The 18,053-nt window shown below is 48.7% G+C and overlaps 1 protein-coding gene across 1 annotated transcript; it reads left to right on the forward strand.

Annotated features, from left to right (window-relative positions):
* Positions 1–89: 89 nt before the first annotated feature.
* Positions 90–17,799, forward strand: RAE1 (ribonucleic acid export 1). The gene is made up of 12 exons (XM_079129444.1): positions 90–267; positions 3,063–3,159; positions 3,673–3,777; positions 5,748–5,840; positions 8,209–8,295; positions 9,239–9,325; positions 9,425–9,496; positions 10,369–10,476; positions 14,016–14,122; positions 14,205–14,280; positions 14,821–15,015; positions 17,374–17,799. The coding sequence occupies exons 1-12, from the start codon at positions 104–106 to the stop codon at positions 17,458–17,460; spliced, it is 1,278 nt and encodes a 425-aa protein (XP_078985570.1). The 5' UTR covers positions 90–103; the 3' UTR covers positions 17,461–17,799.
* The last annotated feature ends 254 nt before the right edge of the window (positions 17,800–18,053 follow it).

The raw sequence follows: 18,053 nt of genomic DNA on the forward strand, positions 1-18,053 counted from the left end.
CTTTCGACGTCAATGACGCTTTTGCGCATGTGCTCCCGCCCCGGAAGGAGGAGCCGGTTTCTTCGGCGCTTTCCGGACGACACCGGAAGTGGCTCTGGGACGCATGCGCCGTGTTTCCGCGGTAATTGGGGCTGTTGCTACCACCAGCTCGAGGAGGCTCGGGCTCCCGGCGTTCCTACTCGCGCTACCTCGCCCGGTTCCTCCGCGCCAGAGCCGGTCTGCAGGCTCCTCGGGCCCTCTCGCTGCCCGCCGCGGCGCGACCCTCAGGTAGGCCCCGGCCGGCCGTTGCCGCGCCACGCCGCCGGCGGAGGCCGGAGTCCCCTGCGGGGTGCGCCTGGTTGTAAGGCGGCGCTTGGGCAGAGGCTCCGCGAAGCTCGGCCGGGGTCGGAGGGGGCCCCGGGGGGCGCCTAGGGTGGGGTCTCGTCGTTGCGCTTGTAGGGAAACTGAGGCCCGGGGAGGGTCTCCCTGGGTTAAGGCAGGGTTGTCGCCTTGCCCGTCCCCCTAGACGTCCGGCTGTCCAGGAGGCACACGTCGCCTCCTCGCAGAAGTCTCTGCGGAAAGGCATCCTTCGCAGATGGCTTCGTTGCCCTTGCCAGTCGCGGGAACCGAGCGCCGCTCCTGACGTGTGCGTTGCACACTTCCCCGGGCCAGCATGCGTGCTGCGGGACCCGGTGTGCCTAGGGGAGGGACCAGGCAGGCGCCGGCCCTCTTGGAGCATGGCGTGGATTGTAAACAAGAGAATGCAGGTCGGTTCCCAGTGCCTCCAAGAAAACAAGGGGCGCGACAGGAAGGATGGATTCGTCAAATTAGGGAAGCTTCCGAGAGGGTGATATTTAAAGAACTGGGCTGACAGCTTCATGAAAGTCCAGCTTGCAGAACGTGAATTTCCCTGCTAAGGGGTATATTTTGACGAATTTGGGAAATTGTGTATAGTTGCATAAACATCACCAGACAGTTTTAGAACGTTTCCATCACCCCAGAACGATCTGAGAAGCTTTTGGACTGAGATATGAAGATTCAAAGGGAGGCAGCTGGGGAGTTGGGGGGACGGGTGGGCCAATCATGAGGGTCTGAAGGACCATCTGGTAAGATGCACCAGAAGCGGCCAGCAGAGCGTGCTGAGGTGCAGCAGGGAGGGAGGGAGGGAGGAGATCGCCAGATCCTTGGGTACCCTCCCTTCTGAACTTCTTGGGGCTTCCCAGTGTCCAGCACAGCATGTGATAAGTGGCTGACTGACTCTTGCCTGGAGTCCTATGAGTCCATCCCTGATGGCAACTTGAATGTTGGGCAGAGGTGGAACAGAAACATTTGTTAAGAGCCAATTGTGCTTTAAGTGCAGTGTGCACAACCTTCATTTGGTTCTTACAACTCTGTGAAGTAGATATCGGTGTCTTTATTTTACAGATGAAAAAGTCAAGACTAAGGCACTTGCCCAGAGCCACATAACTGGTTTCTGGACCCTGGTTACAGAAGCCCTGGCATTCCTGCATTCGTTTTCTCAGGCAGCTAACTGATCCTTCAGGTTCATTTTACAGCTCAGGACAGAGATGAGGTTGGCAGGTGCCACAACCTCTCACAAGTTTGCTTTCTGAACTATGCATGTGCTCATAGCTGTTGCTCTGACCTTTTATGTCTACACTTCATTTTTCATGAAGCCAGATGCCTTCCCCAAATTCCTTGCTGTTTCTCCATTCTCTGTTGTCCTGTTTAATGATGTTACCCTCATTAACTAGTATGTCACTGAGCCATTAGGCTTCTTTTGGAGAGGTGACTGATGTGGTAGACTTCTGAATGTAAAAATTTGCTAACAAATTGAAAACATAGTATCAAAGCTTGTGAATCTTTAGGAAATTATGCATAGACTTTCTCCTTAGAAGGGGGAAAAAAGAAGGAAAAGTTGCTTATTGTACCTAGTATGTGCTAGACACTGCACTTTCTGCATATCTGATTTGACCCTCTGTGCAGACCTGAAGAACATACAGTATTCTCTGTTTGCAGAGCAGGAAAATGAGGCCTGGTTACTTTAAGGTTCCTGCTCTGGTGAGTGGCAGAGGTCCCGTTCAGACCCTGGTGGGCCTGCTAGTTATGCCTTGAAAAAAACTTGGTGACAGTTCTTTTTGGATAAATGTCTGTGACCTAACACCAAAACTTTGGGAACTCAGATGGACCACAGTGGATTACTTTTTTTTAAAAAACTACTAAATACAAGTCGCTGAGTCCCTTCTAGGACTTGTTTTTCTAGGTGACTTCATGTAGATGTTGAACTGACCAGCGCTGTGGGAAGAAAATGAACTCCTGCCAGGGGAGAGCTGGAAATGGGTTCTTCTGTCTTTTCTGTTGAAACGCGCAAATGTGTTTCCTAGCTGGTAACTGGAAACCACCCTGGTGTACTGTATCAGTATTGGTTCATTAGTTGACAAATGTGTCATGCTCTATCAGATATCAGGAATTGGGGAAACTGATGTGAAGTATATGGGAACGCTCCTGTCTTTTTGATTTTCTCTAAATCTGAAACTGTTCTAAAATAGAAAGCTTTCTTTAGAGGGGGTGGTACAGGAGCACTTAACTGTGAGCCACATCCCCAGCCCTTTTTGTAGTTTATTTAGACAGCGTTTCACTGAGTTTCTTAGAGCCTTGCTAAGTTGATGAGGCTGTCTTTAAACTTGCAATCCTCCTGCCTCAGCCTCTTGAGCTGCTGGGATTTTAGGCGAGTGCCACCACACCCAGCAGAAAACATATTTTTAAAAATCAGTCTGCTTATTGTATACTTAGATCTCTTCTGAAGAAAGAAGTCTGGCACTGAGCCACTTCGAGTATTTTCTTTCTCTGACTTAAAATCTTTTATTGCCTCTCAGTGCATTTTTTTAAAAATATTTTTTAGATGTTGATATTTATTTATTTATTTATTATTTATTTATTTATATGTGGTGCTGAGAATTGAACCTTGTGCCTCACACATGCCAGGCGAGCGCTCTACCACTGAGCCACAACCACAGCACCTCAGTGCATTTTATTACTTAAGAAAGAACCTGTCCCTAACATCTTCCATTTTATTTTTTTAGAGCCAAAATGAGTCTGTTTGGAACAACTTCGGGTTTTGGAACTGGTGGGACCAGCATGTTTGGCAGCACAACCACAGATAATCATAACCCTATGAAGGTACTGCCTCATGGCGTTCTCTACATCCGCAGCATCAGGAGAAACAGACGGCTGGGGACCCTCCTTTGGAATGAAAGCTCTGACATTTTGTCTAGCCCGATTTCCCAGAACGCTGGAGCACAGAAATACCTGTGTCCTGGACTAGTGTCTGGTTCCTCTTAACTTGCCAGGTCTCTAGAATCACCCAGGTGACTGTGAGAAGTGTAGATTCCCAGGGCCAAGCTGAGGACTGTCAAATCGGCATTTCTGTGCTGGTGGTGGTGGGGTGGGGTAGTAGCTGTGATCAGTCACTTGGAGCAAGAGTGAATTGGGCCACCATGTGGAAAAGGTGGCTTTGGGCCTTTCATTTAGTGTGCTGTTTCTAGTCCCAGAAGGCTAGTACTTTCCCTGGCTTGTTGGATCAAAGTAAGGGAAGGTCTAAGTCAGTTCCTGAGGCAAGAAAAGTCCGCCACGGTTTGTTCAGTGAGAACACTGTGATGATGTGTACATTTCAACATTGATTTCCCTCCCCAGGATATTGAAGTGACATCTTCTCCTGATGATAGCATCGGGTGTCTGTCTTTCAGCCCTCCGACCTTACCTGGGAACTTCCTTATTGCAGGATCGTGGGCTAATGACGTGAGTGCTCCCTAAGTGCATCTTCTCTAAAGCCTGTCTCTGTGTGAGCACAGTTGACGTTCCTTAGCTCCATTCTGATCCAAGTGAGTGGATCTGAGCTAAGGTTACATACATGGTCTTTTCCAAGAAACCAACACAGAGACTGTGACCCCTTCTGAGTGGAGACATCACAATCATGCATCGCTCCAAATTTCCTGCTGTAGTCCAGTGTGTTAAGACATATTCCCAAACCGAGTACCATTCACTGAGGAATGTTACCCCTGTTGATATACACAATTCCTTTCTTAGCATCCTGAAAATGTGCTTCTAGCCTGTGTTCAGCTTTAGATAATAGCACTAAGTCTGCCTAGACCTAATTATCAATTGTGTACAGAAAGACTAATCATAATGTACAAAAGAGAATGATAAAAATTGGTAGAGTACTAAGCACTGGATACAAAAGGGGTCTTCACAATGGAGTAAAAACCATTCAGCCACATTTACCTCAGAAAGAGACAAATTTACATAGTAGACTCTCTTTTTCTATCAAACTAACAAAAAGCTTAAAAAACTAATAGTGCCAGTAAGGATAAGCTTCAGCCTTCCATGTACTGCTGGTAGTATGCAAATTGGAACATTCTCGTAAATTGGCAGTGTTCTCAGAAATCCTTAAGTGTGACCCCTGTCCCACTGGTTGTCCTGGGGCTTGAGGAGGAAATATGATAACGAATTAGTCATTACACAGCTCAAGTGCTGTGTGCTTATTGTCTCCATGTTACAAGTCAGGATGCCAAGGCTTAGAAGTAGATCAGTTGACCCAAGTTCCACAAGTGCCAGCTGGGGTACACAGGGAGCTCAGGGCTGTACTCCTTGATACTGCCTGAGGGCACCTCCTTAGAAATTGACTTTATACCAGTGGTGATGACAATTAGGTATTTAAATGGTAGAATACCATTTTCAGGGTTTCTGGAAAAGCAAACTGACCTGCAACAGGGAGACGGGCAGTAGGGGAAAGAGGGAAAGACTAGGGAGGAGGAAAGTCAAAGTTAGACAAGTTTACTTTTTATATGTAGTTTTTATAAAGATTTTATTTGACTTACTGCTAAAATTTTTTTTTAGAACATTTCAAGATGAATAGACTCATGGGCTAGTGAGAAAAGTTGCAGTTACAAAAGTAACAATACTGTGTAATCTAGGATTTTCAAGAAAATCTGTAGACATTAAAGGAAGACTGAAAGTACATTAATTGTTAACCATGATCATAGAGTTAGGGTGGTGGTGTTTTTAGGTTGGTTTGTTTTTTTGTGGTGCTTGGGGATTGAACCCAGGACCTCATACGTGCTAGGTAAGCACTCTACACCCCTGAGCTACCCCCCAAGCCTGATTTAGAGCTATTTTTATTTTGTCATATTTACGAAATCTCTAAATTGCATTACTTTTACAAACAGGAAAAGTGAGATTAAAAATGAAAGCATTCAGAGTAGAAAAGTAAATTTCTACTTCAGTCTTGATTCTCTAAATAGTTATGTATAATAGTCTATTCTTACTTATTATTTACTTAGTTTTGCAATACTGGGTGTTGAACCCACAGCCTCTGTACTGCTGAGCTACATTCCAGCCCTTTTTATTTTGAGACAGGGTCTCATTAAATTACCCAGGGCTGGCCTTGAGCCCTCTTCTCTTCTGTGTCAGCCTTCCAAGTAGCTGAGATTACAGGTGTGTGCCTCTACTTCTACTTTAAAAGACAGATATCTCATAGATGTGATGAGGAAATTACTTGCAGTTTTAAGTTAAGCAATAGGATTGTATGTTTTAATAGCTCAGAAATAGAAAAATAGCTCCTTCTATATACATTTTGATGACTTTGTTCTTAAAATTAGATGATTAGGTTGATAGAAGAGTTTGTGTGTGAATTCTACACTTCGTTCCTGGGTACATGCTTGTAGTGCACCATGAATTGCCTCACTTGCTTGAGTTGGTCTTTCTTACAGGTTCGCTGCTGGGAAGTTCAGGACAGTGGGCAGACCATTCCAAAAGCCCAGCAGATGCATACTGGACCCGTGTTGGACGTCTGCTGGAGTGATGTATGTTCCAGTCCATCTTCCACATTCTCTTCTACTTAAAGTGCTGTGTGATTCACAAAGTTCACACAGGAACCCAAGCACAGGTCAGGTGTCCCCCATCTGATATGCTTGGGACCAGAAGTGTTTCAGATTTCAGGACTAGATTTGGGAATATTCACCTGGACTCTACGGTTAGCTTCCCTGACCATTTGAGCAATAAATGACACTGAATTTGGGAGCATTTTGGTTCCTTGGATTAAGGATGCTCAACCCATAGTGTGTATATGTCCACGTTGTAGAAACTCCAAGTTTCTGAGTGTGAATGTAAAAATTAATTGTCACTCGCAATGTTAGCTTAAGTTAGGTACTCTGAAAGCTTTGCTTTCATTAAAACCATTTGTTTTATTGATATGTTATCTGGAGCAAGAAATTATGTCATTTCTTGAAGTCTTTCCTATCTCTAAATACATGAGCTTATGTTTTAAAGTCGGAAATTTTAGTATTCCAGAAATACCTAGAGGGGGAACAAAAGAATACTTCATATTATTAAAGATTTGAATTGTTTCAGGCTTTTCAACTTCTCTTTCTTCTTCAGATCCTGAATGTAAGCACATGCACATATATATACAAGTTTGTTCTGAGCTTTTTTTTTTCTTTTTGTTATTTATTTTTTCTTCCTTTTTCATATTGAGGAGAGTTTAATGATGAAGTGACCATTTGCAAGGAAATGGGACGGGAGGGTGAGGCGCCTGTGCCATGGCAGTGGGGTGGACAGTTGTGTTCTGAAGGAGCCACCGTGGAGGGCTGGCCCCTCAGCAGCAGGCCAGGGAGGTGTTGACACCCAGTCTCACCGCTTCTATGTGATGCTAAGGAAGCCAAGCCTCCAGGCTTTGTCCCTGACTTTTCTGATCAGATTTATCAGGTTATTTTTAGACATTTATTTATTAGGCATACAGTGAAACTGAAGCTTCCGGTGTGTAGCTTTGTTTTGAGGAGCACAGTTGTGTTTGAGAAGCAGACCAGATCCATCAGCCCCAGACACCCTCCTACCCTTTTGTCGTCTGGGCCTTCCCAACTCAGCCCCTGGAAACCATTGATCTATTTTCTGTCCTGAAAGTTTTGCTTTCCAAGAATATCACATAAATGGATCGTACAGGATATAAACTTTAAGTCTAGCTTCTCCCTCAGTGTCCTGCGTCGGGCTCAGCCAGGTGTGGAGTGTCACTCCTTCCTCCTCGTTGCTGAGCGGTGCTCCATGTGTGCAGTGTTACTGTCTGTCCAGCTGGTCGGATTGCTCTGCATCCAAGGTTTATAGCATCACCCCGTAAATTCACTGATGGAAAGAGGAGCAGGTTTCGCCTCTTTTTCAGATGGAGAATTGGTGGCTTCTAGGGGGAGAGATTGTTGCGAGGAAGGATGGAAGATCTCTGAGCTCTGAAACCAGAAGTGAAATGGTCTAGGCCAGGGGCTAGGGGCCTCTGACTGTGAGCCAAATCGGCCTTGCCTGCTTCTGCAGGTGCAGTTTACTTGGGGTGTAGCCACACACCTTCACCCCGGATGCATGTGGCAGTGCCAGGACAGGCCTGCTCGTGGTTTCTGCTTGTGAGTGTTTAAACACCTTTACTCAGTGACTGCTAGCATAGACCAGCAACTATGGTAAAGTGATATAGTTTTATCACACGTACGTTGGATTGCCATTAGACATGGAACTGAACAAAGTAATAAAGATTATATGTACGTGTGTGTGTGTATAGAGAGAGTAAGTGTGGCAAATGTTTACAGTTGGTGAATCTGGGTGAAATGTTTATGGGTGTTTACATTTGTGTATTTTTCTGGTACTGGGGATTGAACCCAATAGTGCTCTACCACTGAGCTTCATCCCCTCCCCTGTCGTTTTTTTTTTTTTTTTTTTTTTTTAATTTTGCGACAGGGTCTCACTAAGTTGCCCAGGCTGGCCTCAAACTTGCAATCCTCCTTCCCCAGCTTCCTGAGTTGCTGGGATTCCAGGTGTGCACCGCTATGTCTGGCCTGCATTGTGTTATTATTGCAGCTTTTCTGAAGACTTAAATTTCTTAAATGCAAAAAGATTTTAAAAGTAGCCCAAAGTTGCCTTTGGGAAGAAAGCTGGGAAAAGAGATGAGACTTAGTTTTCACTATATAACTTTAAGTGGTATTTGATGAATTTTTTAAATATTCTATTTATATTTAACCTCTTAAGTCAATAAAATATAGAGCCAAAAGTGTGTTTTGTTTATGGTGACCTGCAGTATGGTGGTCCCCAAATAATTGGAAAAATAAAAATTGTAAAACAAATATGTTCAACCTAGTATCTGAATTTATATAGATTTAATTTTTCTAAGAATGACAAATTTTCTCCATTTTGTTTTAGGATGGGAGCAAAGTATTTACAGCATCCTGTGATAAAACTGCCAAAATGTGGGACCTCAATAGTAACCAGGCAATACAGATTGCACAGGTAACAAGCCCTCTGCAAATCAGCGGGACAAGACTGCTGCCCAGGGTTGTGATGAACATATAATAGTTCCCTGTTACAGAAAAAGAACACTGTGAGTGTACCAAGTCAGTTAAACTCAGTGTGTTAGAGAGCTCTTTAGCACAAAAATAACATGTTTTATGTCCATTTTTGTTGTTTCTAGTATTTTCGTGGAGCCTTTGGCATGTGTGTTCCCGGTACATGTGGGTGGTGCCATCAGGAGTCAGTGGCGTTAGAACCTATAAAGACAAGGGCTGCTAGTGTTCCTTGGCATGGCCGTGTGGCATCCCCACACCTGTGTGTGGCTTGCCTGGTCGTCCTCGGGTGTTCACTGAACGACCCTGTGCCAGGCACTGTCTTCAGGGTCTAGCAGTTCCGCCTCAAGCCAGCGGGGCACTTCCACATTCCCACAGAGCTTCTGTGGTGTGCTTGGGGACAGCAGGCAGGTTCTCCCACAAAGGGTGCTGAGCAGGGGCCAGAGTAGTGAAGGCAGTGAGCCTGCAGCTGCAGCCCAGCCTAGTGGGCTTCCACAAGAGCCTCTTGGCAGCCGCGTGTTTCCAGGACAGTGTCACGTACTGGGATCACAGTGTCACCCACTGGAGCCTGTCCTCATCTCACCTTAGTTTGTATGTGAAACTGGTGGAGTTCTCTGTTAGCTAGTTCTGCATATCTCCACAGGGAGGGCCTTACTGTCACTTTTAGTTATGAGTAAAAGTCAAATTGAAGTTTGTAAAATGGAAGGTGAGTATATGCTCTTGTGTCAGATTGACTACATTTGGTCCTGGGGAAGCACTGAAATGTCCTTTGATTTTTGTGTGATATGACCTGTTTTTAATTAGTTCCTTTTCTTTGACTTTCTAGAAGTGAAGGTATTGAGCACCTTGTTATGTCACATTGACCTGTTTGGTTTCTGTCTTGTTGAAAGCATGACGCACCTGTTAAAACCATACATTGGATCAAGGCTCCGAACTACAGCTGTGTGATGACAGGGAGCTGGGATAGGACTCTGAAGGTGCGGTGTGCGGGGAGGGCGCGCGCTGAAACGGCGGACCTGCTCTTCCTGGGTAGACTGCAGTTTGAACATACACTCACAGCTCCTTTTGGCTTTTAGTTTTGGGATACCCGGTCGTCAAACCCCATGATGGTCTTGCAGCTCCCTGAGAGGTGTTACTGTGCTGATGTGGTAAGGAGTTTCATTTCCTTGAAAATAGCAATATAGCATTTGTTACCTCCTGGCATTCTGCAATTAGTGGGTGACCGAAAAATCCCTCCTTTATTCGCAGGTATGGGAGTGTAATTCAAATTACCCTAGTCACTGTGGTTGGTTTGGGGCTACATTTGTCCAGGACTCCTGAATACTGGGTTTTGGTCACTTTTTGAACATATGCAGCTAGCTGCATGCCATTCCTTGTGTGGATTCATTGTGTGATGGCAGGAAAGCTCGTAGTGATTTCGTGGGGTGATTCCAGTCTTCAGAGGCCTGTCTCTGAGATGGAAACCATGGTCTTCCCCGACATGATGTCATGAAACCCTGGAAGTGACCTAGTGGGGCTGCATGGTGGCACAGTTAAACAGACCCACTGACCTGTGGGGCGTTGGTTTGAGGGAACACCAGGCAGCCACTGCGATGTTCTCAGAACAACGTGAGCTCTGTGCTGGTGCTCGTAAGGACTAGTTGCACAAGGCTCAGAAGACTGAAACTGGGTGTGCCACCGTCGGGTGTGCCACCGTCAGGTGTGCCCATTTGAAGGGCTGGTGTGGGTGATTTTCAGTTCTGCTCAGTTCCTCAGAATATTTTCTAAATGTTCAAATTTTATGGTTTTAAAAAACGATGGGGCGGGGGTTGTGGCTCAGTGGTGAGCGCTTTCATAGCATGTGTGAGGCACTGGGTTTGATTCTCAGCACCACATATAAATAAATGAATAAAGATCCATCGACAACTAAAAAAAACGTTGATGCCATTGGATTGTTCACTTTTAAGAAGTTTGAATTTTTGTGACTAGAATAAAAAACCCACTCCTCCTTGTTAAGAGTCTCCATTTCCCTGTTCCCTAGATCTACCCAATGGCCGTGGTGGCGACCGCAGAGAGGGGCCTGATCGTCTACCAGCTCGAGAACCAGCCCTCTGAATTCAGGAGGATAGAGTCTCCACTGAAGCACCAGGTGAGCCACGCCTCACCCAGGGAAGCTGGGTTGAGCACCTGCCTGTCAGGCGCGTCTGTGTAGACTGCAGTGCACCTGCTTGAAAAGGCTGGAGGTTGTTTTAGGGGGTGGATTGAAGGAGACAGTTTGGTGAGTAAATGCCCGTCTGTGGGGAGCCCGCCTCACCTGTCTCCACAGACATCCCCCGGGGGCCGAGTGCTGCTGAGTAAAACGCCCCCTGCTGGGTTGGTCCCTCGTGAGCTTGTCGCCCCCAGCGTCAGCTCTCACGCGGTCACAGGTTCTCTAGCTTTTGACTCACCAGACATCTGTGCCTCCTTGAATTCATGCCCTCAGAGTAACTTGCAGGCTCTTCAAAGCAGGTGCAGCCAGCTGGGCAGCGGCTTCATCTTCCTGCTGGCCACAGGACTGCTGGACCTGCTTCACTCTCCTCCTCAGACCCAGACTGCCCCTTTAGCCTTTGTCTCAGCTTCTCTTCAGCGAATAAAGGACCCTCCTCATCTTCCTCCTGCTGGATTTGCAAGTCTGCGTGCACCTGTGCTTTTCCCTGTCTCCCGTCAGGTGGAGTGGGAGTCTGAGGCCAGTTTTATGTTGGGACTCCCTGCCCTGCAGAGTAGCAGGAACCTGACACAGTCCAGTTTCACTCTCCTATAGCCCAAGCTCTTGGTTCTTCCCCCACAGGTGCCCAGGTCTGGTTCATCACGCCTCCTCCTTCAGCTCCACCTGTATTCTTTTTCCCTTCATGGTCAGGTGTCTGTCATGACCTGTGTTTGTTCCCTTCCAAACTTACTGAAACTCTGACGTGATGGCCACTGGTTCCTCACCAGTAATTCATTGAAGCCTGACAAGTTGCTCGAGGTCACCACTGCTGGAGTCTGCTCCCGAGCTGCCAGCCCTTGGCTCGGTGCTGCCAGCCTCTTCTGCGGTCTGGCTGCTGCTGCCTCCCCCTTGTGGCTCTTTGCTGGATGTCGAGATTCCCCACTCACCTTCCCGGGCGGCCGTCTTCTGTCCCGGGCTCATCTCCTGTTCATCACTGCCGCAGTCATGCTTGTCTAGAGACGTGGACCCCCAGCAGACCCTGCTCTGTGCTCCCAACAAGGACACCCACAAACTGGCAGCTCCTTTGTTTCTCCCAGAGGTCCCCACCTAGTAGCACCCCTCTCCAAACCCAGGACCCCTTTCTGTGGCTCTTTTTCCAATATTTCCTCTCCTTGGAATTCTCCCTAGTGCCATGCTGTGTGTGCCAATTCTCCCTTCTTGCCCCAGTGCCATGCTGTGTGTGCCCATGTGCACACACGTGCACACATACAAGTGTGTGTATTTGCACATATAAACACCAGTGGGTCAGGACCTGCCCCTTCCTACCACTCCTTCCTCCTTCCCTGTGCCTGATGCTGGTGCTCCAGTCTCACTAGATGGCACCTCCGCTTGCTTGGTGGTCTGGGGTGGAGTTAGCGTCACTCTTGAGTCCCCCTCCCTCCTCCTCTCCTATCATCTGTCACTATGCTCCTTCGCTTCCACCTGGAACTGCTCTGGAATCTCTCCTTCCTCCCTCTGCCACCAGTTCAATCCAGGTCTTGCACTTAGGTGAGAATTTTATAACACTGGCTTGGCAGTGATTTCTTGGGTGTCACACCAGAAGCATAGGGAACAAAGGCAAAAATGATCGAATGAAGACGTCCAATGCAAGGCTTCTGTGCGGCATAAGGAACCGGTGAGAAGGCAGCCTGTGAGAGGGAGGAAACGTTTGCAAACTACACGTCCGATCAAGAGAGACCTTCCAGCGTACGTGAGGACTCCTGCAACTTGAAAGCAAAGACAGACCTGGTGGAAACATGGGCTGAAGACTTAAATGGACATTGCTCGAAAGAAGATACGGAGGTGGCCAGTGTTACTACTCACCAGGGAAATGCAAACGGGAGACCGTGAGACATCCCCTCACACCTTTGGGACCACTGCTACCAGGATGTGACAAGACAAGTACCAAGATCAGGAGAAGTGGAGCCCTGTGCACTCTTGCAAGGCTGCAGGGTGACGAAGCCAGCGTGGAGACAGCGGGAGCCTCTGACAACATCAGAAGCAGCACTGCAGAACCGCAGTCCTCCTCCCGGATGCTCGTCTAGAGAAGGACGGGAAGGGCGGCACTCGAGCTCCGTGCTCACTGCCGTCAGGCACTAGCCCGGTGGGTGGTTGGAGAAAGCACAGGTGTGAGTGCCCAGGGTGCTCCTCGGCCTTGAGAGGAGAAGGAGAGCCTGCGGTTGTGGCAGCGTGATGAGCCTGGAGGACGTTGCCCCTTTACTGCGAGGTCCTCAACGTCCTCCCCTGGCTTCCTGAGACGCAGCACATTGGCCTCTGTGGTCACCAAGCCTCTGCCTTCTGTCTAACGCTAACAGTAGTGCGTACAGATCAGGATTCCCTCCTTCCCTTGGCCTCTGGGAACCACCACTCTCCTGGCAGCTTCTGTGGGATCTGCTTTTTAAAAACCATAGTTATTAACATATCGTTCAAACTATTAGTTTCACCAGGGTGTTTCCACAAGCGTAGGTGCTGAGCTTTGATCATGTCCCCCTGCACACTCCTCCCCTCCTCCCGGCCTTATAGTCCCCTTCTGCTTTTAGGTTCTTAAAGCATGTCTGGCTCATTCCATTTACCGTGCTGACCCCAGTCCTCCGTCTTCCTGCACGACAGGGTCTCATTCTTCATGGTTGAATACTGTTCTGTGCCGTGTTTTCTCCGTTCCTCGGGGGTCAGGCACTGAGGCTGGTTTCTTATCTTGGCTGCTAAGAGTGGTGCTGAGTTCTCATGTGGTCCAGGGGTCTCTCTAGTGTGCTGACTTCATTTCCTTTGGATAAATCCAGGAGTGGTACAGCTGGAGTGTGTGGCAGTTACATTCTTAGTTTTTTAAGCAATTCCTCTCCATAGTGGCTGTACTAGTGTACATCCCACCAACATTTCACTTCACATCCCCACCAGCATTTAGTATTCTTTGATAATAGCCTAAAATGGTCAAGTTCATTGAAATAAAGAGCAGAATGCTGGTGTTCCTTATGTGTAGCATGTTCACAGTTAATATATCAAGTGCTGCCTGGTCCACCGTCTCCACACTGTCGCCCCACAAGGTGGGCCTGGCAGACGTTGTCTGCCAGCTGGAGAAGAGGAGCCACACCAACGCAGGTGACATCCTAATGGCCACTGACTATCTGGTGGTGGCTGCTGATGGAAGGGAGCACCTCCCAGCCCAGCAGGGCCAGAGCCTGCATCAGTCGGCACCCTGGTCTCAGCGTGTGTTTTGCTGGGGTGGACAGGGCCTTCCAGGGTGGCAGAGGGAGAAGGGACAGTTGCAGTCATACAGTTTGGTCACAAAAATCATACGGCTGTCAAACAGTTAGAAAGCAATGCTAACTGGGGAGCAAGAGTGCCTTCGTCACATTGGAACAGTGCCCCTGGTTCCCTGAGACCTGAATGGAGTGACAATCCCACTTTCACATTGATTCATACATATTTAATCGTGGTAATGTACTTTTTTTTTTTTTTAACCATAGCATCGTTGTGTGGCTATATTTAAAGACAAACAGAACAAGCCAACTGGCTTTGCCCTGGGGAGTATCGAGGGGAGAGTTGCTATTCACTACATCAACCCTCCAAATCCGTAAGTGGAACTCGGCCAACTAGAAATCATACTCAAGATTTGTTTTTTAAAGGGAAGACTTAGAAGTGCCTTTGTTTTTCAGTGCCAAAGATAACTTCACCTTTAAATGTCATCGATCCAACGGAACCAATACTTCAGCTCCACAAGACATCTATGCGGTACGTCTGTAGAATCGTAACTCTGACCTGAAAAGTAGACACAGAATCAGACCCGGAGTTGGTTCTCCAGGTGATTAGAGGGGCAGAAAAGACACCCGGAGAGCACCAGGGAGCCTGTGTGTGTTCTCTGGAGGTAAAGGGCTTAAGTTTGGGTTTCAATTTTCTGTTTTTATGAACATGTCATCCAATTCCTTCTCAGTGTTTTGAAACGCAGGCTTGAGGTGGTTTGGGAGCGCATGGTACCTTCACGAGTGCAGGTAGACAGTTTTCACACGTAGCCAGGACAGAAATCACTGTTCACTGAAAAAGAAAAAGGCCTTCTCCTGAGGCGCACCCCCGTGTGCACCCCTGGCAGTGCACACGTTAGCTTCTGTGCCTTGTGTGCCTCGCGGGGCGGGGTTTCGTTCTGTGCTGGCAGTCGATTCAGGAGTGGGTAGTGAGATGCGACTTTGTCTTTCACCTCCTAATTCCTGCAGGAAGCAGGTGCTGGCACAGACCTGCCTCTCCTCCACACCTGCCTCTGCTTGTCACCCCTTCCAGGTAAATGGAATCGCATTCCACCCTGTTCACGGTACCCTTGCAACTGTGGGATCTGATGGTAGGTTCAGCTTCTGGGACAAAGACGCCAGAACAAAGCTAAAGACTTCAGAGCAGTTAGATCAGCCGATATCAGCTTGCTGTTTCAATCACAATGGAAACATATTTGCCTACGCTTCCAGCTACGACTGGTCCAAGGTGAGAGTCCCCAGCCCGCTCCCGGCACTCTGAGGCGACAGAGGCAGGGTCTGGACCCAGGCTTAGGCTGGGACTGTGCTTTTCCTCCAGACTCACTGTGTCTCCTGGGAAGGTAATCATCACCTCACTGTCAGTGACTAGTAGGCCTGCCTCTTGGGCTGTGGTGGTTCAGTGCAGTCTTCATCCGACCTGGCCCCGGAGGTGCTCCGGCAGTGTGGGCCAGCGCCAGCTGTTCTCTGCTTGGTCACAGAGGCCTGGGCACACAGGAAGCTGGCGTCTGGGGAGCTTGGGTGATGCCCTGAATTTCTGGAAGGGGCTTTGGCCAGGGCATGGAGCTGTCATGGCTTGGGCAGGAGTCAGGAGCTGGCAGGGTTCTGCCTGCCGTCCCAGCCCCCCTCATGCAGTCCAGAAGCTGCTCTCTGCGTCCGGCACTGTGATGCACACGCTCCTCTCTCAGTGCTCTTACTGCTTCTCTCGGCTCTGTCCCTCTTCCCACTGCTGCTCGGGTCCTTCACTGGCTGGCTGCTTGTCTGTGCTGGCTTCTCCCCCTCTCGGCCAGGACTCGAGGAGCTCCTGCATGCCTGGGGCTCCACCTCTGACCAGGAGCACCCCTGGCTCCTTGGTTCCCACGTGGCTGGTGGCCCCTCTCCCTGCTGCTCTTGAGTGTTTCCTCATCTCAGCCTGGCCAGCTGCACCTGCTGATTCTCCCAGCCCCTCTCCTACCCTCCAGGCTCTGCTGCTCCTGAGGTCACCTTAGTTCTGCCTCCTCGGAAGAGCTGAGCAGTGACAGGTTCTGCCCCTTCACGTGGCTGTCATACCTGTTCTGTCCTGTGTGTCCCCCCTCTCTTGGGGGCCTTGCCTTTTTGTCTTTTTTTTTTTAAAGTATCCTTATTGAGGTTGATTGACATGTAGCACGTGGCACACATTGAAAGTGCACAGTGTGTGCACAGTGTAATCAGTTTCGATCTCTGAATGCCTCTGAAACCAACTGTCAAGATAATGAGCATGCATCTCCCTCGGGGTCTCCACGGTGTTGCTGACGCTTCCCCCTCTGCACACACTAAGCCCCGGGTCTACTCCCTGTCACCGTAGCCCATGTGCGCATTCCAAAATTACTTAACAATAAAAGCCACACTCCACATGCTCTTCCTCCCCCAGCTTCCTTCACCCAGCCGGGTGGTTTTGAAATGCACTATTCCCTTGGCACATGTCACATCTCTGATCCTTTCCTTTTTCATGCCAAGTAGTGTTCCCTGATGTGGACCACCACCATGGCTGTAACCACAGCAGCGGCTTTGCCGGAGTGCGGACTTGCTACTCCACCTGGCTGAGGTCAGGACCTGGCGACCCCTAGCCGCTGCCCTGGGCTAGGCTCTGAATCACCCATGCCCAGCCCAGCGTCTGCATCAGAGCCGCCCCTTTCCCTAAGCCACACTTGGGGCTCTGTGCGGTGCAAGCATTAAAAAAAGTAGTAAAGTGAGAATGCTCATTTGCTTTGAGTGCTGCTTAAAAATCGTAGTAATGTAATTGGTCCAGGCAGTTAATGTCCGCTGACAGTGGGATTGTGCAGGTCACAGTCCAGTTGTAAAAACATCACCTCAGGAGTTTCTTATTGTTCTTAGCTCAAGCACTCTTAGTATCAGCTTGCTGCTTGAATGTAACCTGTTCAGAAAGCTGCACTTTGTGTTTTGTGTAAACTTCCAGAACTTTCTAAGCATACCTGTTGGTGTGTCATTGTAGCACAGGTGGCAGAGTGCGTGATTTGGGACTCACCTTCTCTCCCAGGCCTGTGCTCACTTGCTTTCTTTGTAGTCACCTGCCTTGCCCACCCTCTTGGCACTTCCTAAAGTTCGGATCTGCTGGTGTCCCTGACCTCTGATATCTGATAGTCTGGGCAGCTGCCATTCCTACCTGGGGGTGAGGTTCAGAGGGCTTGCTTGGCATCCCCAGCCCCACGCCGCCTCCACCCTAGCGGGCACAGCAGCACTGGGATCCCTGCTTTTCCCATCTGAGATGCCCAGGCCACCGGCCAGGCCACAGGCCAGCTGCGCCCTTCCTCAGGTCAGGGTTGATCTTGACTTGAGGGTCCCAGTGTGGTGGTCTTGCCAGTCATTGTGAGGGGCATAAAGGACTACCCCCACCCCCAGCAGGACACTGTGGAAAGACCTGCACTAGGCCCTTAACCTTGTCTCCGAGGACGGAAGCGTTTAACATTTGACTTCTTGTTCTCCACTTTGGTTTGTTCTGTTCCAGAATGGTCTACTTCCAGCACTTAGCACAGGAGCCAGCTTGTAAAAAGGGCCACAAATGTTAACTGTTGCCTGTTAATAAGAAGATCCTTGGGTTTTTTCTCTTTAGGGACATGAGTTTTATAATCCCCAAAAGAAAAATTACATTTTCCTGCGTAATGCAGCCGAAGAGCTAAAGCCCAGGAATAAGAAGTAGCAACCTGAGTCTTCTGGTGTCCAGAATTGTTTTCTCTCCACTCTGAGGGCTCCAGCTATGGGCACCTCGGCCATGGACATGGATTCCAACCCCTGGAGGAAAAAAGGTCACCGCTGAGCAGGCAGCCGGGCCGTCCATGGTGACTCACCCCTCCGTTCCACTACCTGCTGCAGAGCTTTCCTGTAACTATAAGGGGATCAAAATCATCATAGAAGTTAGGGTCTTGTGGGCAGTGCTGGGTATTTTACTGTGCTTCATTCAGCAGCATATGTGTTAGAGAATTCTGGAAGCCAACTGTGAACCCCACATTGTATTTTGTAATAAAGTATTTTGAAGATTGCCACTAGCTCTCTTGTCCTCCCCCATCCCGACTGCCCCAGATCCTCAGCAGTGACCATCCTGCCAGCATCAGTCCTGGACTTTAGATCGTGATTCCACACATCTTGGGAAATCCAAAAATCTCACAGCTTAGAAAAGGACTCCTGAGTGGTCATCTCTGCCCTGTGGCCTGTCTCGGTCCCTCCATGTGTTGGCAGGCAGGGTTGGAATGTGTTTTTTTTGCTTCCTTCTCAAGTGTTCCCAGTGCTTTCTGG

This window comes from Sciurus vulgaris (genome assembly GCF_902686455.1).
Source record: "Sciurus vulgaris genome assembly, chromosome: 2".
In the NCBI taxonomy this organism is placed as follows: Eukaryota; Metazoa; Chordata; class Mammalia; order Rodentia; family Sciuridae; genus Sciurus; species Sciurus vulgaris.

Coding starts and splice junctions, on each gene's coding strand:
- RAE1 (XM_079129444.1), top strand. CDS start 104: ATGCGCCGTGTTTCCGCGGTAATTGGGGCTGTTGCTACCACCAGCTCG. Junction 14,281..14,820: donor CTCCACAAGACATCTATGCG/GTACGTCTGTAG, acceptor CACCCCTTCCAG/GTAAATGGAATCGCATTCCA. Junction 15,016..17,373: donor CCAGCTACGACTGGTCCAAG/GTGAGAGTCCCC, acceptor TTTTCTCTTTAG/GGACATGAGTTTTATAATCC.